The 24,902-nt window shown below is 44.7% G+C and overlaps 2 protein-coding genes across 2 annotated transcripts; one reads left to right on the forward strand and one right to left on the reverse strand.

The window, feature by feature from the left end:
- LOC8059669 (S-adenosylmethionine decarboxylase proenzyme) lies at nucleotides 579–3,560 on the forward strand. Its single transcript, XM_002452387.2, has 3 exons — nucleotides 579–820; nucleotides 1,664–1,816; nucleotides 1,908–3,560. The coding sequence occupies exon 3, from the start codon at nucleotides 2,092–2,094 to the stop codon at nucleotides 3,286–3,288; it is 1,197 nt and encodes a 398-aa protein (XP_002452432.2). The 5' UTR covers nucleotides 579–820; nucleotides 1,664–1,816; nucleotides 1,908–2,091; the 3' UTR covers nucleotides 3,289–3,560.
- LOC8072451 (histone-lysine N-methyltransferase ASHR3) lies at nucleotides 4,557–18,410 on the reverse strand. Its single transcript, XM_021460134.1, has 11 exons — nucleotides 17,793–18,410; nucleotides 16,200–16,346; nucleotides 14,901–15,062; nucleotides 14,566–14,592; nucleotides 14,137–14,254; nucleotides 13,906–14,005; nucleotides 11,772–11,865; nucleotides 7,966–8,044; nucleotides 6,353–6,524; nucleotides 6,202–6,282; nucleotides 4,557–5,180 (listed from the first exon to the last, which is right to left on the reverse strand). Exons 1-11 carry the CDS (start codon nucleotides 18,231–18,233, stop codon nucleotides 4,838–4,840), a joined length of 1,764 nt encoding a protein of 587 aa, XP_021315809.1. The 5' UTR covers nucleotides 18,234–18,410; the 3' UTR covers nucleotides 4,557–4,837.

Here is a 24,902-nt window from a genome sequence, read left to right on the forward strand (position 1 = left end):
GAGTCAGCCAGTCCGTGACCTGTGAGCGAGGGAGGGTGATCTGACTGGATCCGCCCCCGTCCCGATCGCCGAAAAAGAAAACAAAGGCACCTTCAAAGAGAGACGGAAGCCCTTTTGACCTCTCCTCCAAAGACAAAGGATAAGGACGTCACCTCACCTCACCTAGCGGAATCGAATCACTTCTGCCACCGTCCAACGGCGTAGGAGGAGACACCTCCACACGTCGCCACGTCGGCACGGGGACGCATCCGCGGAGCGCGGAGAGCCGCACGTCCAGGACAGGAGGGCAGCACAGCACAACCAACCACCACCCCACATCCGAAGCCGCTAGCGAGACGCGGCGACGCGCGGGGCGGTGGCCCACCTGTCACCCTCCCGGCGGGGCGCGATGGCACGCAACGGAAACGGGAAGAAAGAGGGCGCTGCTGCGTCTGCGTGAACGCGGTCCACAGCGCCCGTGGCCGCTGCCGTGCCGAATCCGGGGACCGAGCGGTCCAGTGGACGTGGACCTGGTGCCACCGCCGCCGCCTCTACGCGACCCGGATCCGATAGTGGCCCTATAAATACACGGCCTGGCCCGTCTCTTCTTTCTCATCGCATCGCAGCCCCCCCAACACCCGTGTTGTCCGTTAGGAAAGGAATCGATCCCATCCCATCTCTTCGGTGCGAGAGAGAAATCTAGGCTGCCGCCTCCTTTTTCTTCGGTGAAAGGAAAGGAGAACAGGGAGGAAGGGATTTCTTGGTTCCCCGCCCTCGGATTGGGAAAATCAGAATTTCTCGAGGTCGCTAGTTGCAGCGAGGTCCGGGCCTTCGTGGGATTGTAAGAATCTCTGCTCCCCACCTGTTCTTGTTGTGCGATCTGATCCTGTATGATGTTTGTTTGGTCTGGTCTTTGATTATGCTGGGTTTCCTGAGAAACCCTAATCCTCTTGTACATGTAGATGGTTAGGGAATTACTGCTTAATTTGTGACGGGGGATTAGATACGAGATGGGGATTATATATTCCAGGGGACATATATTCCTTTGCTACGGTGTTAGAGGATCATTTAATCGTCTCAGTTATTCGTTTCGTGGGAGAATATGCTAATTTTAAGGGTCACATTTAATTTCGTGGGAGAATATGCTAATTTTGGATATCCCTCTGGCGTCTGGTTTATGCACATGTGGTTTAGTTTCTCATATCTTTATATGCGGTTGGATCAGAGCCTTTGTCGTGTGTATGCCTCCACTCCATTACTAGATTATTGATTTCTCAATTATGCCGAGAATATGCTAATTTTGGATATCCCTCTGGCGTCTGGTTTATGTACATGTGGTTCTAGTTTCTCTGATCTTTATATGCGGTTGTATTAGAGCCTTTGTCGTGTGTATGCCTCCATTACTAGATTATTGATTTCGCAATTATGCCTCAGTTATCATAAGAAATTCTTTTTCGTCCGTTACATAACGTATAATTATTATTTTCCTTTTGTAATTTGTGTACGCCCTTAAATTCCTACGATCTGGAGAGTCTTAACTGTAATATCACTAGGTTTTCAAAGATACTACTGTAATTGCTTTCTGATTTTTATGGCTTATGACGTCTGTTGAAAAGATGGATATTTCCTTCCCATCATATAATAACTCAACTGTTCTCATCAGTTCTTTGGTTCTTCTCTGCAGTGTAAATTGGATGTGCTAATGGAGTCCAAGGGTGGCAAGAAGAAGTCTAGCAGTAGTCGTTCCTCCCTGATGTACGAAGCTCCCCTTGGCTACAGCATTGAGGATCTCCGCCCTGCAGGCGGCATCAAGAAGTTCTCCGCTGCTTACTCGAACGTATGTACTGGGCAATTCCCTTCTTTCTACGTTTGATTGCTGTTCTTATTTATGATTTGGTGCTTACAATGGGTCGTTTCATCTCTTGCAGTGCGCGAGGAAGCCATCCTGATACCTCTCTCGTCAGCCCCATCCTAGTAGCTTAGAAACCACCTGCATTTTCATTTTGATCTTCCTAAAATCTCTCTGGCTAGTTGCTTTCCAGTGACCAAAAGATTTCAAGAAACCACTCCCTGTCTTCCTCCCCCGGCTGTCTGTCATCTTGCTCTGAAACAATGGCTGTCCTGCAAGTTGCTGCTGCTGCCCCTCCCCCTGTCTCAGCGATTGGGTTTGAGGGATATGAGAAGCGCCTTGAGATCAGCTTCTCTGAGGCACCTGTCTTCGCTGATCCCAATGGAAGGGGATTGCGTGCGCTCTCACGTGACCAGATTGAGACTGTTCTTGACCTTGCACGGTGCACCATTGTGTCTGAGCTCTCAAATGAGGACTTTGACTCTTATGTCTTATCCGAGTCAAGCCTGTTTGTCTACCCATATAAAATGGTGATCAAGACCTGTGGGACTACAAAGCTTCTGCTCGCTATTCCGAGGATCCTTGAGCTTGCTAAAGAGCTCTCGTTGCCACTTTCTGCAGTTAAATACTCCCGTGGGACATTCATATTCCCTGATGCACAGCCTTCCCCACACAAGAACTTTGCTGATGAGGTTGCCTTCCTGAATCGCTTCTTTGGTGGCCTCAAGTCTGGCGGTAATGCTTATGTTATTGGTGATTCTGCAAAGCCTGGGCAGAAGTGGCACGTCTACTATGCCTCTGAGCACCCTGAGGAGCCTGTTGTTACTCTCGAGATGTGCATGACTGGGCTGGACAAGAAGAAAGCTTCTGTCTTCTTCAAGACATCTGCTGATGGTTACACATCGTGTGCTAAGGAGATGACCAAGCTCTCTGGTATCTCGGACATTATTCCAGAGATGGAGATCTGTGACTTTGATTTCGAGCCCTGTGGCTACTCCATGAATGCTGTTCATGGCCCTGCTTTCTCGACCATTCATGTGACCCCAGAGGATGGCTTCAGCTATGCAAGCTACGAGGTCATGGGCTTCAACCCAGGCTCTTCTTCTTATGGTGACCTGGTTAAGAGGGTGCTGAGGTGCTTTGGCCCAGTTGAGTTCTCTGTTGCCGTGACTATCTTCGGTGAGCGGGACAATGCAAAGACCTGGGGGAAGAAACTGGAAGCTGAGGCCTATGCCTGCAGCAACATGGTTGAGCAGGTGCTGCCGTCTGGTGGCTTGCTCATATATCAGAGCTTCACTGCTACGGGTGCAGCCACCCCTGGGTCGCCGAGGTCAGTCCTGCATGACTTCGCTGGTGACATTGTCAAGCCTGGCGATAGTGGTGAGGCCGATGGCCCCTGCTGGGAAGCTGATGCTGTGGATGAGAGCGAGGAAAGAGAGGTAAAGAAGATGAAATGCTGATGCTGTGATGAGCTATGCTGAAGGTTGACAAATCAGATTTAGAGTTGCTGCCCTTGGTCATCTTGTGTAGCAGCCAAGCCAGATTATTTATGCTGCATAACCTGTGCTATTGTGGTGTGGCACATGCTTATATTTGCAATAAAGAGCTCTAGGTGGTTAGCCTTGTCTGCCACAGTGAGTAGTGTACCCATATTGCGTTTCTGAACTGTATGAATCTAAATAAAGTCTTGTGTTTGATACAATTTGAATTTGAATGATGTCTTTTCATGTAATCTGTTGGCATCTGCGTTTCTTGATTCACGTTCCTTGGTGATATTACCCCCCCCCCCCCCCCCTTTCAGTGATTATTTCATTCGAAGATTCTTATTCAAATCTGGATGATGACTTAATCAGCTTGCTATTTAGTCCTTTTTTCTAAACAAAAATGAAAAGAAACCTAAAGTTAAATCTATGTGAACTATACGAATTTAGGCATCTAAAATTCGACTCACACGGACTTGGAGAGTAGGCATCTAAATCTAAGTGTCAGTGATACTGATTCCTGACGTTTTGGAATTGGAATCCGCCAGGCCGTTGTGCCACCTGCCAACTTGTGGTGGTAGGAGGGTACTTGGGACGTGAGCATCTCCTCAGACAGCATCGCCCGTGGCCACTGGCATGCTGGAATCTGATCAGATTGAGATGGGCAAAGTTGATCGCCGCATTGAGCGTCTTCTCTTGGGGACGTACGTGGAGCTTTTATCTGAACTGAGCCGCGAGGCACATGGTGGTGCCGGGTCAAGACGATTTGTGCTCCCTTGTTCTCGAGATCTCTATTGCCGGCCTCGGGAGTCTGGAATTTTCTAGGGTCATGAGCAGGAGAAATCTAACGGAGAACGAGCTAACGTATGCTGCATTGATCCGCAGCAGGCTCCAGTAGCCCAGTGCGAGGTACCAACGCAATCTTGGCCCTTTGTTTGCGACCAGAGGGGCACTTCAAGTATTCAACTATTCAAGTCAATCTTAGACAGTACGGTAAACGGTGGCAGGATCATCACTCCTTCCGTGCAAGGATTACCTTCAGTGTTTGAAGCAGTCAGTTTCCTAGTTGCGAAACGTTAATCACCTTTTGTGTCAAACTGATGGTCAGCTATGCGCTCTAGCACGGCTAGGGCGCTAGGACTTTTGCTCTTGTTACTTCCTGATACATATAGTAAATGGGGATGGGGCAGCATTCTCCTAGAAGGCAAAGATTCGGGTCATGTTTTAAGCCATGTTAACAAGGACTATTAAGTTCTGTAACATCATCTCACATAAAAGAGCAGCCGCAAACATTACATGAAGCTCAAACATTTGTTTGATCAGAAAATTTGAGCACATGTTTTCGCAAACTACCACCTGTAAACTGACTGAATTCCCTATGAAATCAAATAATGAATGTTGCAGTTTACAACAACATAGATGAACAATGTGAAAGAATCGTTTCCAACCAATGCATGTAAAGAATGTACCATGAAATTATTATACAGGACAAGGCTTGCTCTTTTAGCAGGGGCTCAAGGAAGGGCAGTCAGATATCCGCAGCAGGAACTTCACTCATCGATGTTGGCATGCTTGTTGAGGATGCCTCGAGGGATGTTCTCTTCTTCTTGTGGGCCCAGCATAGCCGGCTAATTTTCCTTTTGCTTCTCAGGTTAAAAGAGACCTCTATACAGTTGGTCCAGGGTAATAAATGTTTTATTGGCTTCAATCTTGAAGCTTCTTGTTGTGTGGACGAAACTTCTCGCAACTGCCCTTGTGATGTTGCAGAAGCAATAATGCTTTGAATTGGGTTCTTTATTTGGCTGCCCAGGTATCCCTGGCAGTTCACTGCCTCGCAATGACACTTCACTTTCTCTCCAAAATGCACAAACCTATAAAAAAACAAATAATTGTCGCTCAAACAGAACAGGATAAAATGCAGCCCAGTTTCAGAGAATGTTCTGTGGCCTCTGAATATAATCCTGGCCAGTCAAAAACTGAGGAAAAGATGTCAATGTCTGGGTTAGCAAACCCAAGAGCAGTATAGCTGAGAATCAATACCAACGAAATTTTTATCTTGGTTTCAGGCGGGTAAATGTGGAAACATCCACCGCAAGTCTACAGCAATTTAGCCACATGAAACGGGCTATCTATAGTGTTCAAAAAATGGGCTATCTATAGCATCTTTGAAAAGTTCAAAAGCTGTTTGAACTAAAGAGAAATCTAGTCTTACCCTGGCCTAAGCTTGTAAGCCTTATTCAAAATTTTACATGACCAAGTCATTGAAAAAGGGATTTCATGATGCATGAAAAAGAGCGAAAGAACCTCCAGAAAGTTTCTGGTACTAAAGTTTGCACATATGATTCACCACACAAAAAGGTAAAGAAATAGTGCTAAGGCCTGAGGTTTTAGGTGGGGAAACTATTGATCATGTGATAAAACTACAAGCAGGCGCAGATGCTAATTTGATAATTTTGATGCTACCTGCTCAAACTAGATTCACGAACTCATAGCTTCATGTGTCACTGCAATCAGCTTATTGCAGGGAGGCACAATCTTGGTAACAAGTATACATTGTGAGTAACTTGTAGCCTCTCAACAATGAAAGAACACTTCCCTCTGTTTTTCATTTACCTGTCACCAATAATTTATTGTGCCAACATTGACCATCCATTTTTTTCTACAAAATGTTTTCATATTGTTCATAATATGTAATATGAAAAATTATACTTCACGACAAATCATATGATATGAAAACTTGAAGTATCTTAAAACTCTTCAGAAAAAAGTTACAGTAAAGAGGTACTGCTAAGTAAATGATAACAGAGGAAGTACATTTAGCCTTCTTAATTAAGAATGCCTCTTTAATTAATCTTTATAAGTGGAATAAAACAAAATAGCTGTTTAAACTACCTGTAATCATAAGTTAAGGGTTCTCCAACTTTGATGGAACGAGAGGCAAAGACACCAACTCTTGTCTCACCATCAACCTGCCTGACAAGGCCATAGAAACAATCAGGAACATGCTATAAAACGATTTTGTTTTTAAAGAACACATCATTACCATTTTTCGAGTTTACAGTTGGGCTCACAACTGTGATTTAGAAAACGTGACACGTTTCCCTTAAATGTTGCATCTATTGTAAAATCTTTGCTGATTTCGCACATGTAGAAGTTTTTGTCACCACGATATCTTATATCCCAAAGCCTTTGTTCACATGTTGCGTCATCAATGACTGAAAAAATGTTTAAAAAGAGGCGAAAAGAATGTACATGAGATTAACTGTGAAATACAATTAGAGCAACTCCAAGAGTTTGTTTATACTCTTCCTAATTGATAGGAATAGAGATTTTGATGAAAAATACTCTCCAACAGCTTCTCTAATTAGATCTCTAAATATTGCTATCATCTATTCCGGATTTCTCGCTAGCCAAAGATAGAGCATGGCTCTCTAGAGTGAGCATAAGATATAGAGAAGCTGTTGGAGGGTGGAAACATATAGAGGGCGATTTTTATTCAAATGGCTCTCCAAATGATGATTTACAGAGTGAGTTTAAGAAAGACTCTTGGAGATGCTCTTATGTACACAAAAATTAGCCTGTAAATCAGAAGCGAAGTGCCAAAAAAAATATCTCTCTCCATTGACCAAATGATTCCCAACATGATAGTACCATGCAGTGCCATAGGGTATCTTTATTCTCGTGTTTCTCGAGTTCAGAACTGTTATGTTTTTTAGTTCTTAGTTATGCTGATGAGAATGCCCCCGGTTGCTGGCTGGAACTGGGCTTTGGAATATTTTCTATGCTGTAAACTGGATATTTGGTCTTTTGAGTAATTGAAAGGCCAAGGCAGTATGCCCTAGAACTCTAAAAAAAAGTATTATACAGTAGGTTCTAAACAAATTGTTGCCAAGTCTCCAATACTGGCAATACATCCCAAGCCAGAAGACTGTGGCACAAATTGTGAATAGTGTCCCTGTTTCCAGTTGTAGCTATGTTATATGTTTATGAATTATGATTACTAGCTCAAACTTACCCTTCAGTCTCAAACATAAAAAAATGCTAAGTTCCCAGTTGGGCAAAAGCATCAAGCAACATGCCGTTTAGGTTAGCCATGATAGCTTATATATATGCCACCTTCAGTGGCTTTTTCCAAATAGCATAAGGCACCTTGTAAGATAATATTATTTAACAACTAAAAGAACTTAAATTGTGTTGGAACATCCTCATGAGCTTTACTGGATTCATACTAGTAAGGATGATACTCCCTCTGCCCATTAATGGTAGGCATTTTTTTTATTTAAAAGCATCAAGTTTTGACCAACAATCAGCCAACTGCATCAATACATTCGCTTCAGATGATATGATTATGTAGAAATCGACCATATACTGAGAAAATAAAAGTCAAAATCTACTATTGCAGACTTTCTTCTAAAAAGTGTTGATGGAAAAGAGTACTAACTTACTAGTGGAATGAACCGCTGATAATGGAAAGTTAGAAATTTGGTTGGACACAGAAAGTGCATGACCACTACATATTAGAGATTAGAGAACATAAGCAAAATGTGACTATTGAACCCACCACAACTAGTGTTATGCAGAAGGTCATCTACCAAGACCTTGCTATTTCTGCTGGTCTATTTCCAAAAATAATAATAACATGAAAAACAGTTTTACCTTCACCAACATACTCGATTACAAAGTCACCTCTCTCCAATGGTTCCAACGCAACAGCACCCCATCCACATCGCTTTGTCTGTAAAGGAGAAGTGTTGCTATGGTTATAATGAAATAAACTAAAGCCATCTTTGACAAGTAAAATGCACAAGTAAACCCAACTCTCAGAAAATAGTCACTCTCACTGAAGCAGGTCAGCTCTACTGCCCAGATGAAGGTGCAAACTTGCAGGTGTGAGGTGTCTGATTCTTTTGTTTCATTGAACCAAGTGATCTCCACATGATGCCAGGTCAATTTCACAGACCACACTATCAATGGCACATGTTTTCACATCCAAAAATAAATACAAAAGGAAATTCAGGTTTGAATGGACAGGGTTTACTTTGGCAGCAGAAGGTAAGAAACCAAAGATCAGGATCAGGATCATCATCATGGTTTGAGTCAAGGTGATCCACTTTCCCCATTGCTTTTCATTCTAGTTATGGACGTCATCAATTTGGTCCTTGCCGCAGAGGCAGGTTTACTGCAACCACTTTCACCTGGACTCTGAGCATTAGGATCCATGTACCCTACATTGCACGGATATGTGACTGAGGGAGCATATCGCGTATCGGATACATGTCTGGTACGGATACGCAGCCGATACGTACCAGCGCAGTATCCGATTTTTTCTTAATTTCACGAATTTTGAGTACGTTTATGGATACGTATCTGTGTATTGGATACGGTCGAGCTCAACAAACAATGTTCCCTTATCTCCCTCTGTCCTTGACGCCCTAGCCCCCAACGGACGCACTTCGTGCAGTCGCGCCACCTCCAGCGAACGCGCGCACGGACGCCTCGTCCTTGCTCGCCGCTCACAGGCGACGGGTCTCCGCCCCCGCTTGCCAGCCGCCAACGATGAGCCTCCGCTCCCGCTCACTGGAGACAGCCTCCACTCCCACGCACAGCCTCCTGCGCAGGGGATGTGCCACCATTTGCTAGCTGCCATAATGCCATCGCCGAGCCTCCGCCCCCTCCGTGCCATCAATCAACTTCTCCTCCAGACCCCTGCGCCAAGAAGCACCCACCAGTCCACCACGGCCGCGACCAGCTCCAGTGATCAAAGGGATGCAGGGAAGAGGATGATTCAGCAGCAAAGCAACCTATCTACTGTCTACTCTACTTCTGCATGTACATCATCTTCCCCGTTCTTGATCTACTCTACTTTTGCAGTTATTATTGCTTGGTTTTGTCTGTTCCCCACTTCCCCTTCTTGATTAGTGTTGCCCATGCTTTATTGCTTCATTGCTCACATGCAGTAGATGGCCTCTCCAAAATTGGTAGTGCTGGCACAAGCTGAGTGGTAATGCTGATCTTAGCATAGGACCTGTGGGCTGTGGCTACCAGCCACAATCACAACAGAGAACCGACATTAGGGCTCTCCTGTTTGTAACTTCCTAGTTAAGACTTTTAGTAATTGAGCATTCATCCAGATCCAGTATATATGGTTGTACTTGGATCTCCTGTGAAACAAGGAACCTACAAGGTGACCTAGTGATATATCAAGTATGATTGTATGTATCAAACTAATGATTAGTGATTATTACTTAAGTTTTAGATTTTCACAATTTTAATTTGTATTATTATTTATAGTTAAACGTCTCCGCGAATCATGTTTTCTAGAAAATTGCAGTATCCGTGTATTCGTATCCTTCTGATATGGATATGCGTATCTGTATCCGTGCTGCATAGCATGTACCCTGAAGAGGTGGTGTTATGCTTTAGTCCAGTCATGAAGGAGCTTGAAGCTATACAGGAGATTATTAATTGACTTGGAGCAATTTCGGGTCTTAAAACTAAGATCAACAGATGTTCAGCTAACCCTAGCCTGACTCCTCCGGTGGACATTGATACAATAAGAAATACTATGCCATGAGCTATTGCTGAAATTCCACGCGCCTACCTAGGCCTACCACTTTCAGTCAAGAAGCTTACTTAGGTTGTTCTCTAATCCTTGTCAACAGGGAGCAGGTCAGCTACCCATTGGAAGGATGCACTGATCAACCCCACTGGTCATAGGGTTCTCACAGCCATACCTACCTATCATATGATGGCTCTAAATATTTCACGATGGGTGATCAAGTCTGAGAAACTATGGTGTGTTTTCCTGCAGCAAGAAAGAAAGGAAAGGAGGTAAATGGTGGCCATTGCCTCCTAACATGGAGCAAAGTTTGTGTGCCAATGAGAATTCATAATTTAGAATTGCGCAGCCGGAATCTACACATGACATGCCTCTGGATACAGAAAACTGGACCTCACCCACCATGGGTCACAGTTTTGGGGTGCCGGTTCCATCACCAGTCCTCGGCTCTGCTTTCTATCTAGGTCAGCACCAAAGTGGCAATGATAACTCTACAGATTTTGGACAGACCATTGTCTTTGGGAAAATCCCTCACTCGATCTGGATGTTGGCAATGGAATTAGTCAACAGAATAGAGTTTCCAAATCAATGACATGCTGAAATGGTATTGGACTGCAATTCAGTTTCCACACAATCTCTTTAAATTGCCACTCGAGAATCAGAAACTGGATCCATACCTCATCTTCCTCTTGGCCACTGAGGCCCTCCACGCCCCAGCTCAACCCTACCATGTGTCAGCAACCCCTGCCCCTGCCCCCCTCGCTGCCCCTCTCCGTGGCAGCGAGCCCCACCCCCTCCGCGCCGTGCAACCCCCGTATGAGGGTGAAGCAGCGATGAGAGCCTACCCACGGGATCCCTATCGCAGTCACCTTGGTGTGGAGCTCTCTAGTGGCAGCATTGATTCCAGCCAATACCGAGCTCCATAGGTCTGTATTGGGAGCATGTTGTTCTGTGGTGTGAGAATACCGTGTGGAATTGTGAGTCAAATTCCAAGATCCAATTCTAGAACATCCAAGCGTGTGGTATTGAAGATGTACAATTCCAATTCCCCAATTTCAAGCCGAATACCAACATCCAAACAGGGTGTGATCAAGGAATTGGCACCATACGGATTCAGTTTGGTGCCTAAGCGTATTGCTGGGTGCACTGTGAGCCAAGCGGTATCTAATAACTCATTAGTGGGGGATCTCAGGGGAACCATCACAATCCGTGTCCTTGAGCAGTACCTGCATATGTGGGACCTTATGGCCAAGGTGGAGCTGCGCTAGGAGGTGAAGGGGACATATCTGGTCTGCTAGGCTTATTCTCCATGGCTGCATAGGATTTGAACAGTGGGAGAGGTTGTGGAAATCTTGGGTGCCTCGACCGGGGAATTCCTCATATGGCTTTTTTCTCCTTGGAGTATGTTGTTTTCTTTATAGTGCGTATGGTTTCTGTTTTGCTTTGTTGGATTTCTCCAGGCTGTTTTGTACTTTCTTTCTCCTTAATAGTTAATATAGTGACGGGTAAGAAAAAGAAGAAACCTTAGAGCATGTTGGATGAGGGGATTTTGTACTTAATCTTAAGGGGTTGGATCCAAACTTCCCGATCCTTGATGCATTGAGCAATGTTTAAAAAATATATTGGCTCTTGCACTAGCTAGAAGCCTGATACCTAAGGTAACGGTAACACTGCATATGACCTTTTAATACAACACCTAAATAAATCAGTGTTTCAAGGATTACGCAACAATGCATAAACTCTCGAGTCTTGAGAAAGAAAGAACTTCAACTTGAAAAATTTGGAAACTAACATCAAAACATGCAACACTATTATGCACATATAAAGAAAATAAGTAGGAGCGAATACATTGGTGCACATAAGTTCCTAGAAAAATGAAGAACATCACTGACAAGAAAGCTACCTTCACAATTTTAATTTTCTTATCCTTGCGGAATGGCCTGTTTGTACATAGATCTGAGCAGCGGCAATTCTTGGAACAACTCGTAGAAATACCCCTGATAAGTCAGAAAATAAATTTAAATAATTATGTTGGAGGAAAGTACACAAGTATGGATTCTATATACATCATACATAACTTTATAAAGGATTATGCTAACTTCTTCATCAAATATTAGCAGTAGATGAGTGCAAGCATCCATAATATGCACAACTGGCAGTGTCACTGTTCAGCTAATATGGCACTGTATTCACTTAGCATATGATACGGAAAACAATATGAATGATTGCTAAGTAGATATTCAAACGTTTAAACTTAGGCCCAAGTTAAACTGCAGGAATACTATAGTAGTCCAAGTGAAGTGAAAACCATGGGGTTAAAACCACACGAAAATTATGGGTAGCAGGATTATTGCCGTGATCTTACATCAGCAAGATGATAAACGATGTTGGAATGAAGGTTCAGATTACTGTGGAATTCTTCCAAAATCAAAGAGAAAGGAACCATATCTAGTTTCTTTTATGGACTACGATGTTTCAAACACTCAAATAGTGCTCGGTTATATGGTATGGAAAATCCTCGTCCACCAGTGATAATCATATATTCCAAACCGCCTTAACATAGCCTTAATAGCATGGTAACATGGGAGTGAGCATGCTCTAAAGTGCTGTCATTTAAACAGTTTATATGCCACGAGTTCCCACAAAACACAAGGTACCAAACAGCATATAGTAACAGTGTACTCGAAGTGACATCTGGATTTTGTGCAAGTTTCTTGCAACCCAGGCACAATACCTAAACAATGTAAGTGCACTTTAGGGGAAAAGCAACAATAAATACTACATATTTAATTCAATTCAGCTCTGTAGTGTTGATATAAAAAAGATGGCACATGTTTACGCTCTCTTTTGGTAATATGATTCCAGTTCCACATTTAAAAGACAGTTTTGCACAATAGACAAAAGAAGTTGACCTGTGGGGGGGTAAGACAGCCCCCAGGTATTTTGCTAAGAAGAAGGCCTTCTCATGCAGGTTAAGACCCCGTGCCCCCCCCCCCCCCGGAACAAAATCCCCTTGTTTGGCCCACCCATACACAGCGGCACCGTAGCACATTTGAGAACCATGACCTAGGCTGGAACTTAAGGCATGTTGCTTTGGCGTGGGGCAAACAAGGGGATTTTGTTACTTATCACCTTCTTCTCCAGTCTTACCGTCTGTAACGCTCCCGCTGTGACTGCGGGGGGATGTTAGAGTACATAGGACTAACACAAACCATACGGTTGGGGCCCTCTCTCTTGTACGCTTGGTATTGGCAACACCGACGCGTGCTCTCGTCCCCAACGTGTTGCTGGATCTGACAAATCCAGCTGCGCCTCGGTGCTCAGGCGGCTTGACTGCATCGACTTCGGCATCGACCCTCCCGTTCCTACCCCGTCTGCCTCGATTGCGTCGTCGCCCTTCTTCTACGACGGTCCTGATTGCATCGACTTCGGCATCGCCCCCTCCCACGACGACTGCCTCTACGCGTCTCCGTCATTACCATGGCGCCTCTTGTGTGCCTGCAGCTCCATCGACACGCAACCCAACCACAACTACGTCGACCTCGGCCATCTTCAGCACGCTATTGTGCCCTTACGCTCGACTACCTCGACATTGGCAGAAAGGGCTACCGCCTTGCATGAGGACTCATCGGCTCCAGCCACAGCATACGCGGCGCATCAACTATTATGACTGCGGGGGGATGTTACTTATCAGCTTCTTCTATAGTCTTATCGTCTGTAGCGCTCCCGCTGTGACTGCAGGGGGATGTTAGAGTAAATAAGAATAGCACCACATTGTGTATCCACATAAGGTGTTAGTCCTATGTACCCTATATAATCAGCCCATGAGGCCCAATGCAATATATCAAATATTTCACCAATTATATTCTCCTTCAGATTTTTATAACCCCAGACTGAAATTCACCACAGGAGGTCGGACCCAGGACCTGAGGAGTGCTACTAGAGCCACCTAACCAACTCAGCTAGAGGCCCAACCGCACAGTTTTGCACAATATTCATATGTCTTTGGCATGTTGCAACAGAGTAAGAAAGAACACCTGCATTCACAGTCTTCTTTGCAAGTAGAATCAGCCCTGCAGTTTGTGCACCCAATATCCACACGAACACTAGTGCGCTTCTTCTTTATCAGATATACATCTTTTACTAATTAAGGAAATAACCATGATGTACTTGTATTGAAATGAAAAGCAGACAAACACAAGGATAATCTAACTACACAGCTGCAGAAGCATAGAAATCATTTAGTAAAGCGTTATGCTTTAGGATACTGCGCCTGATAGATGTATAGGGGGGTGGCTTGTAAACAGCCTGAGCATACTCTGCAAGGGTTGACTCAATATTTAAGTCTTCGTTAACATATGGAAGAGGTAGCCGGCAGAACACTTCCTATCAAATAAACATGTAGTGTAGGCATCAATATAAATTGCGAAGGAATTCATCTTGATGAGATAGTGGTACTTGTAGTTGTACTAGACAAAGGAAGACAAGTCAATTGATTTTTTTTCCTGACGCTTTACATCATCAGAAAGTCAGAAACTTAACCATGTTCCCTGTCAAATATTTATTTTACCAAGCATTCCATTCTTGTCACTAAGTACTTCAAATTAGCTAAGCAAAAAATAGCCTATCAATTATGTCAGATGAAATATATAGAAGAAAAGATGGCAAAGGTACAATTATGTCACGCATGCACTCACCTCTATACTGTTGGTAAAGTCAGCACTCTGTCACCAGCAAACAAAGTATTCCTGTCAGGCACCTCAACCATTACAAAAATATTAACAAAAGGGCATGTGGGATGCATTGCAATAAAATTGTCCAAGCTAAACCTCAGAGGTAACTTATTTTTATTAAGTATTAATCTTCCAAAGATCTAAAGATGAAACAAAAAGATAGTTGAAATTGATGGAGGAATAAGCACTGGGTGTAAAAAAAGACAATGACTAGATTAAATTAGACTGGATAAGCTCTTCTTGCCTATTTCATATAATGACAACATGAAGTGACCAATTTTAAGGGAAAAAGGATAGACCTCATTTTGCAGCAGCCAATCAGAAGTATGCCTCCAGCAAATTGCACTTCCTTGATTATCTTTTAGATGAACCACTGGCCATGGTGCACATTTCGTATGTGCTGCAACTGTACAACGTCCGCAGCGCCAAAAGAACATCTTTTGCTTACAAACCATACACCCCTAATAGGAGACAGAAAACTAAATGATGTCCATAATGATCAAGCAATGGAACCAGTCCAAGCACAGGAATTGAAATACAACATGACCTAAAAACAAAATACAGGTTTGTATCTTAACCATTGACTGTATCTACTTAACAATTTTTCATGCCTGCAATATCAGACCCCCAAAGTTTATTGCAGAAAAACCTCTATCATTGTCACGGTTATGATATTTACAATGCACTCTGTGTTCCTTACCTTCGGACCAATAAATCTTACAATTGTATACTGAACATAGCATGCATTGATGAAAAAGGAAATAGCTAAAGAAGAGTATATTACAATTATAGGACACTGGAGTATAGTAATCAGAGAAGTTTAAAATTAATATTCTGTTTAGACTTCTCTGTAGATTTAGTGAAATGTTACATGTTCCACGATACAAAGTAACACAAACTTAAAAGTGCACCATGCCATAAAATAGGAACTTACTATTAGGAATTGGATACGTCGAATCAGTGGAATGTGGTATTCTTCAAACTAATATCTTTATTATCTCTTCTCTCACATACATATGTCTCAAGGCTATCTGAAGCTAGCACAACACTCTTTCTAGCTTTCTAACTAGCTTCAATCTACATACAGATCAAGGCTATCTGAAGCTAGCAACCCTTGTATATAATCTAATTTACTAAATTACCTACAAAGGAGCTCAGCGTGTCATTATATAGGCCATTTGGGTTGGTTTGCTAAGTAATCGACCTTACATGTACAGCACGTGCTATACAAAAATGCTAGCTAATAGTCAATTTCATGCTATACAAAAATGCTAGCTAATAGTCAATTTCTATTTTACTACTTCTTCCTTTTGCTGAACTCCATAGACTGTCCCTCAATTCACAGTTCATGGTGCATGAACAATCCAGTAGCTTTTAGTAGTATCAATCACCTCTTAACTAGCAAAATTCAATATGCTTTTAACTTGCACCTTTCCAACTCAAACTTCATGAGTCCAGTTTCACTTCTTCCTTTTCTTTGTCACATATTTCATTTCTTTGGACTTCGCTAGAAACGTCAAGGATCAACTAGTGTATAGCACCCACTAATCAAATTATTTTTTCTCGTCTCAAGAAAATAAATTAATTCCAACACTTACATGTTGAGGGCACCTGAAGCTTTCAGCAGTGAAGTTTGAAGTATCTTTCACAACACAGCTGAGATGGAACATCAGTAGACATTTTTTAACTGAACATTTTATTTCTTCTCCAGCATAAATAATCTTGGAGCACGAACGGCATTCAACCTTTGCACAAATGAAGAAGGTATTAGATGCTAAGCAGATGAAAAGGGGGGAAAACTGGATCCTAACTTCCTAAGTCAACAAACAAGATTAATTACTAACACTGGTAACAGTTATAAGTCATTTTAGAATTTCCTAATAATCAAACTTTTCACTTTGACCATCAATATAATAAAATAGATAGACTAACAAGGTAAGATTGATGTCAGCAGATTCATCATGAAAGGTACTTTCATACATACGATTGTGTTTATGTTCAACAACATCAACATCAACAAAACCTTAACGCTTGCGTTTATGTTAGGTATAAAATTTTAATATAAATTGCCAGTCAAAGTTCCATATTATAGATAGTACCAATGTCCTAAACAACCTATATTTATGACAGCGGAACAACTTCATGATTAATGAACAGCAGCTTCAGATTTTAACTAATAGACAATACCAAGGACAATGAGTTTTTAAGAAACAAAGCAATTCAGAGGTGGAAACTTTATAAAATGGTTGCGCACTTTGTATCTAGGGGATCGTGTCCACTAACGGATTTAGTATGTTGGATCTTACAAAACAAATCATGTATGTATTGCATAAAGAAATAAGCTAACTGTTATCCTGCAAAATATTATATAGATGTCAAGAAATAAAATAGAAAGCATTGTTTATTATGTGATTAAAGTACCACTTGTGTTTCTTGAAACATAATATAACAGATTAATTTGAAATTGAAGTTCTTTCAAGTTTCTTTAACTCCATGTACTATGCACATGAGTTTTTAGAATATATTAAAAAAATCACAACATTTTGCATTAGTAGTATTTTAGCTGGTGGGGACACTAGAACCCTGGTAACCAACACATTTTCTATATTTTTGGCTATCATTGGGTTGCACATTTAGCCAACCCAGCTTGCTTCAGACTAAAGGCAAATAGGCAATGTTAACCCACATGGTTTCTACTCCCTCGCTAAAACTCTTTTGAATTTTGTGGCTTTTCATGACCTCTTACTCTTGGAGGAAACAGAGTAATAGATATCATCATGACAGAGATGTAAATCTATTACATAAATATTATAGCATTTTAATGACAAATATACTAGCACTATGTTTGATGTGACTAATGTACATAATTAAAAATATGCCACCAAGGTAAAGAAGAAAAAAACTGATTGCAAACTGTCCATAGCGTCTTAAGTCTCAAAATAAGTGATTAATGGGAGTGAAATGTGCAACGAACACACATAATGAGTTCCTATACTCATAGCTCAAGTGCAGATACAGTTGTTGCCACAATGCTAAAGAATTTCCCGGAACGACCTGAACTGCACAAACTCATTACCAGCTGCATTTTGCTTGATCCGCCCAGACATAAGAATCGAGTTAAATGGGAATTCGAAGTAAGGAAAGAAGATATTGGTCCATCAACGCGAAGCGCTTCGACCCAAAATCCTTACCGCTTTTGGCGCCCCGGTGAGGAAAGGCAGCACGCAGTGGTGAGCCGGAACACCGGCCGCTGCCTTCTTAGCCGCCCACTCGCTCACGCGTTCCTCGAGAGTCGGAGCCGATGCTGAAGACTGCGTCCGCGCCGGTTCGAGTGACGGAATCAGGGACAAGTTCTTCCCGCCGCCGCGCCGCGCGGCGGGGCAAGCGGTTACAGCGCCCGTGTCCGCGCCCGCCACGTCGAAGGTGCGGACACGGCTCCTCCACCGGCATTCCGCTGGGATAATGAGGTCGACGCTGCCGCCGCCGCCCACAGTGGCGGACGACGACGCGTACGCGGGCGCCGAATCGGCGGCGGCGGCGGCGGCATCCTCGGCGTGGTCGACGGTGAGGGTCCCCGCGTCGAGGGAGAATTCAGGGAAGGGAGGGAGGTAGCCGGTGCTCAGATCCGGCATGGCCGCCGGGGGACAGGGGCTGTGGACTAGGGTTTGGAGGGCATTGGGGCTGGTCGGAGACGTGGAAATGGAACGAACGAAGACGTGAACCGGGAGGGAGAGGACTCCCCGACCTCGAGTCTCGCCAGAATTGGGAGAGCGAAGCTGCGAAAGAAATGGACCTTTTCGGCTTTTCGAATTTTTTTTTTCACATGAGAAATGCTATACAGCGATGTTTTGGAGAAATCCAACGCTCAAAATTTCTCTTCATCTTCTCCGGGGCCGATGGTCCTATAAATTAGGCGCTGATCAGACACAACTATATAATATAAATATTGTAAAACTTCTAGTAATAATGTATCGTTGTACTTTCTTAAAATTGCTAGAAAATTTATGAAATGCTTATGGTCCTATAATATGCTGAAGATTCAATTCTTAGATTTTCGTGTCCAAGTGTTTGTGGGGCTAAAATTAGCTCATAATATGTTGAAGCTTGATATGGGTCAACTTTTCTACCTATGGTTTTGTTAGTTGGATAAAAAGGTAGACTCAACGGATTTGTGGATAGGTCTGGCTCTATAGCTCATAATATGTTGAAGCTGGATATGGGTCAACTTTTCTACCCACCAATTCTCCAGGTGAGTTGCAAACCAAGAGAAATGCATAAGAGGATCAGGAATGCTGCTATTTGCCCACCGAGGGAAATGCTGCTATTTGCGGCATATTCTATTTTTTGGCAATTGGCAACAATTCAAATGAAGTTGTCTTTCAAAAGCAAAGATAAAATTGTCTTTCAAAAATAAAGTGAAAAATACAATTTAAATAAATTTGTCAGCCTGCCTCCCAACTTATATAGTGATTATGTCTTCATAATTAATATATAGCCTACCTCTCAACCCCACCCATATAGCCCTAGCACGATTGTAAAACTTAGCACTGTAATGTCTCGGCAGTGTGGACTTATAGCCTTATAGCATTATAAGTCAACCATATAGCATCAACTTGATCAAATGACTTGTTATAGCTTAGTGGTAAGTGGCCAGGAATTTGGGAGGGAGGACTGAGTTCCATTCCTATATTAATTCGCTCTATTTTTTTCATAGTATGTAGCCTTGAGTTTTCTTTCTCATATTATGCGGTACATATTTCTGAGTTTATTTCATACAAAAGTTAGATTCAGGCACCATGTAATAATATCCAAACAAGACAATAGATGCATCAAAATTTCATCTATCCACAAACAGATAATAAAAATAGAATGAAATATGAGTCTTCACTAAGAGCTTCGACATTGAAAATTATGACTTCAAACACTTTCCAGTGGCACTGTTATGTAAGTTCCATTCGGCTCAAGTACTCAATCGGAGATCCAGCTTCAGTCTCATTGCTCGGCCCTGTCAGCAAGTTTGTGTCCAATCGGTATATATTATCACAAATTCGATGTGGCTTCTACATTGAGATATTGAACATAATTGACAAAGAGTCCACGAGTGAAAAACATATTGAAACCAATACCGAAAGTATAAGTCGATGGTTTACTGTACATGCTTCCTTCAGCAGCTCTTAGACTCATCCAGGAAAACTCCTGGAGGCAATTATGATGTAGCGAATCACCACAACAGTTCTGCAAAACAAGGTTCAGAAGATTGATAGTACCAACCTAAATCAACAATATCAATGCACTGAATAATGGCAACTTCAATGAAAATTGTCATAATCAATACTTCTTAATTCTTATCATCTTGAAAGGATGAGGTTCAGATTTCTTATCAGCACCTGTTAGGCCCTAGGGACCTTAGGGTGTAGTGGTGTGAGGTGGAAGGCCGTGGCTTGAATGCCCGGCGACGAGGAGGAGGCGTCGTGCTCGGCGCCTGAGTAGTTGGGAAGAGAAGAGGCTAGCTGGGAGCCCAAAGGAGATAAATCTCAATCCCAGGCTGAAATCTTTATTAACTGAATTGTTCCATACTTATACTCAATCCTAACATACCTCTTAGCTACTTTTAAGAAAATAACCAACTAATTCTCCTATTTTACTAGCTTCATGGACATCGGGCTGGCTGGTGACCACGCACCAGCTATTCAGCGTGGCCCCCTAGTCAGCCACGACGCTGATACACTTTGCCCACCATAACATCTCTCCCTCTCTTGAGAAACAGCTCGTCCTCGAGCTGGAAGTCCGCGAAGCGAGCCTTGAAGTCGTCGACGTGCTCCCACATCGCGTCGGAGTCCGTCATGCCGGTCCACTGGATGAGCACATGCCACACCCCTCGGCGAAGCTGGGCACGCACTGCACATGCTGGCTGATGCAGTAAGCGCCCATTGTGAAGAGGAGGCAGGACCGGTGGTGTAGACGGCGACTGTCCCCGGAATGGCTTGAAAACACCCACATGGAACACATCATGTATGCGGGCACCCTTAGGAAGACGAAGCCTGTAGGCGACTGGACCAACGCGCTCCGTGACCTCGAACGGCCCGGCGTAACGCGGGCTGAGTTTGCCACGAAAGCCAGACAGCAAAGACTGCGCCGGATGATGTAGGAGGCGAAGAAGCACCCAATCCCCCACACTAAACTCCAGCGGACGATGCTTGGCGTCGTAGTACTTTTTGGCATAAGCTTGGGCTTGGAGAAGCCGATCTCGCACTTCAGCCAGGAAAGCGTCGCGGTCCCGGAGAAGAGCATCCACTGACTCCGTGGCAGCAGACCCTGCTGCGTATGGCAGCAAGGTAGGAGGAGGCCGCCCGAATACCACCTCGAATGTTGTCGCCCGCAGCGCCGAGTGGTAGGACGTATTATAGCAATATTCAGCCCACGGAAGCCATTCCAGCCATTTGCGTGGGCGATCACCAGTAAGGCACCTGACATACATAGCAATAATCTTGTTAAAAATTTCCGACTGGCCATCGGTTTGTGGGTGAAATGTCGTGCTCATCCGGAGCTGCACACTCGCCATCTTAAATAGATCCCGCCAGACATGACTCGTGAACACAGGATCACGGTCGCTGACGATGGACATTGGAAAACCATGGAGGCGCATGATGGCGTCAAAGAATGCTTTGGCCACCGTTGCTGCTGTATATGGGTGGCTCAACGGAATGAAGTGTGCATGCTTCCAGAAGCGATCAACAACCGTCAGGATCACGTTCTTGCCATTGACGCGGGGCAGCCCTTCAATGAAGTCAAGCGAGATATCTGCCTAGACTTGAGAAGGCACCTCGAGGGCTGGAGAAGGCCGGCCGGATGGAGCGCTTCTGTTTTGTTATGCTGGCACACAACACATGTGCTGACCAGGTCCTGTACCAAACGACGATCGTGGTCGATGAAGAAGTCCCGACGCAGCCGCTGGAGCGTCTTCTGGATGCCTTCATGACCGGCATGGGCCAGTTGTAGGACTACTGGCAGCACTGTCGATGATACTCGCACGACAACACAGGTGTCGTGCAGCACCAAGCCGTCGACGACGCGCCACAGGGCGCCCTGCTCAGCCACGACTCCATTGCGGTAAGCTCACAGCGTCGGATTCTCCTGAAGTTCACGGCGTAGGTCGTCGTACAGCCGAAAAGACAGCATGCTGGTCGTAGCAAGGCACGCATCCTCATCCTCCCCGTGAGAAAGGGCGTCGGCGACTGTATTGAGCCGACCCGGGCGGTACTCCACACTGAAATCATAGCCAAATAATTTGCTTACCCACTGATGTTGTGGCACGGTGGAAAGGCGCTGATCAAGTATGAACTTGAGAGCGTAGTGGTCAGTTCGAACGATGAAAGATCGGCCCCAAAGATAGGGACGCCAACGGTGCACCGCCTGCTCCAGTCCGATAAGTTCGCGCTCATAAGCCACAAGCTTCATATGACGTGCTGCAAATGGCCGGCTAAAGAAGGCGAGCGTGCCATCACCTTGATGGAGAACTACACCGAACCCTGAACCGGAGGCATCACAGTCGACGGTGAAGGGTTTGGTGAACTCCGGTAGCTGTAAAACTGGTGCGCCGGATAGGGCCCGTCTGAGGGATTCAAACGCCTCTGTCGGTATCGAAGACCATAGGAACCCATCCTTTTTGAGCAGCTGAGTCAGTGGGGTTGCTATGGAACCAAAGTCCTTGATGAACCGGTGATAGTAACTAGTCAGCCCCAAGAATCCACGGAGGCCACGCGCTGATCATGGTTGTGGCCAGGTAGTAATTGTGGAGACCTTGTCCTGATCCATGGTGTCACACCCGGATGTAAGAGAGCATTCGGGTGCCAAATCACATGTGCGCCAGGATCTCAAATTCACACACATGGACCGACATCATCAATGGTACAACACACAGTGTTCAAACGAATTACATAAATGAGAATAAACGTACCATTATTACAAGCCAGATGTTTATCAAAGTGCGAAGGGGAAACATAAGCTAAATTGTTCCATAAATAAAGGGGAAACTAAACGCCGACGTAGCAGGACCACCTTGCCACAGGAAGGTCGACGGCAGAACCACACGAGCCTAACAACCAGGAGACTCAGGGTAGTCCTCAGGGAAGTCGCAATTGTACTTCTGATCGTCCGAGCAACCTTTAATGATTATAGCAAGAGTGAGCTCATGTCGAACTCAGCAAGCACAGACGGAAAGTAAATGACATGCAAGGCTTAAAACAAGGTAAAGCTGACTCGGTTTGACTGCGGTAGCATTTTAATTGATCACTTTTAATTATGACAATTATTAGAACAACCTATTACTAATTATGAGTAGTATAAACCCAACCCTTAATTAGTGTAAGTAGTAATTAGCATCTTTTAAAAGACTATCCTAATTATTATAGTAATCCAGGGATTAACCCCAATTATTAACACAGGATAGCAATCCTGCCAACACGGAATAGCCATTCCGCCAAAACACGAGGTAGCAACCTCGTCAAGTTCCCTCTCCAAGTATCCAGTGTATCCAATTTGCTCATCAAGTGAGGGTCTGAGCCGCTCGTGACCGTGAGCACGGCTGATATATCAGTTTTACACTCTGCAAAGGTGTGCACGTTCACTCCAAGTCGTGATTCCCATTTGCCCGGGGTCGCGACTCCCCAAAACACTACCAAGGTGAGCAGGCAGGGTTTCACTACGAGACCTTTCACAGGGTCCAACTAATAGGATGCCACTCGTAAGTTTTTGCCGGGGCGCGCGGCAGCCGTGCCCATAGCAATGGGACCCCGAACTGACCGACCTCTTAATATGAATACCCAAGCTACATTCCTTACGCCTACCCGGAAAGTAACACCCTACCAGTGGAGGTCGTGCTAATTAGTCAAGCCAGAGCCCATATAGCTTGGAGCTGCACTGTAAGTCCCAGGGGGCCGCTCCCTGACTAAGTCCTTACGGAGAGCAGAGACGGGTACGCCCGGCAAACCGGACCACCAACGGTACCCGCTCCCCCTTTCACCACCATCATCACGATGCTCGTAAGCATCCATCATCGCCATCACCATAGTGACCAAAGGTTCAGCACAATTTAAGCATCAAGTTGAGTAGAGAGTAATTCTTGTTTAAACATGTGTATAAGATGAGTAGGGCAGCTAAGCAAATCTAGTATGGCCTAGTCTACCCATATACATAACCCCAGGTGAACAAGAAATAGTAAGTAAAGCTAGTCATGTCCTTAGGATTTTGCATTCATTGGACACATGCATATAAAGTAAATGACATTAATGAGTAGGTTCAAAATGATCAAACGGTGTCTGCACTTGCCTTGATCGAAGTCGGGTTGCTCGAACTCAGCGGGATCCTGAACCTCTTCCTTCACAAACGTCTCGTTGGCTATACGCGACAATCATCAATCATAGGAACAATACATGCAAGCAAACAAACTTAATCAGAAACAGTACACCAAAACATGCGAAAACAGAAAGCAACTGCACTACTGTAATCTACTCGACGAAACGAAACCATAGCGACCAGAATCACCTAAATCGGAGTTACGATGCAAAAGTTATGGCTAAAACAAGTTGAATGGCATTTCTGCAGATAAACTGAACTATTTTTCGTAATTAAAACTAATTAAAACTGAATTAAAACTCATTTTGGATTAAATAAACAAATTCTAACCGAGCCAGGGGTTAAACTGCAAAAACTAAGAGCATAAACTTAAATATTTTTGAAAGAACTGGACTGCGGGTTGATTTTGAATAAGCCCGAGGGCTTTTCTGCAAAGCGGCAGGGGCGTGCGGGCTGGCCAGCTTGGCTGGCCACGTGGCGGCCGGTGAGTGGCCGGTCCACAGCACTATGCTGTAGACCGGGGCGCGGGGCAGGGCGGCCGCGGTCCATGGGGGACCGCGCCTGCGGGAGAGGCGTCGGCGGCGGCGTGGACCCGGTCCACGTGGACCGGCCGCACGGGGGCGCAGGGCCGCGGTCCACGGTGGACCGCGCGCAGGGGCGGCCGGCGGGCGGCGGTGGCGCCATTGGCGCCGCCCGGAGCTCGCCGCGGCGGCGGTTCGGGGCGCGGGGAGGCGAGCCAAGGGCACCGGCGGGGTCGGCACGACGAGGCGAACGCGATGACGGCCTCACCTCCGCGAAACGATGACGGCAAAGAGAAGCTCGACGGCGGCGGCGCGGATTTCGACGAAAACGGCGGCGGCGCTGCGAACTTGCGGCTCGGGGTTTGCGCTAGGGTTTTGGGGGGGGCGCGGACGGTTGTGGCGGCCTTTAAATAGGTGGGGACGGGC

This window comes from Sorghum bicolor, chromosome 4, assembly GCF_000003195.3.
Source record: "Sorghum bicolor cultivar BTx623 chromosome 4, Sorghum_bicolor_NCBIv3, whole genome shotgun sequence".
Classification (NCBI taxonomy): domain Eukaryota; kingdom Viridiplantae; phylum Streptophyta; class Magnoliopsida; order Poales; family Poaceae; genus Sorghum; species Sorghum bicolor.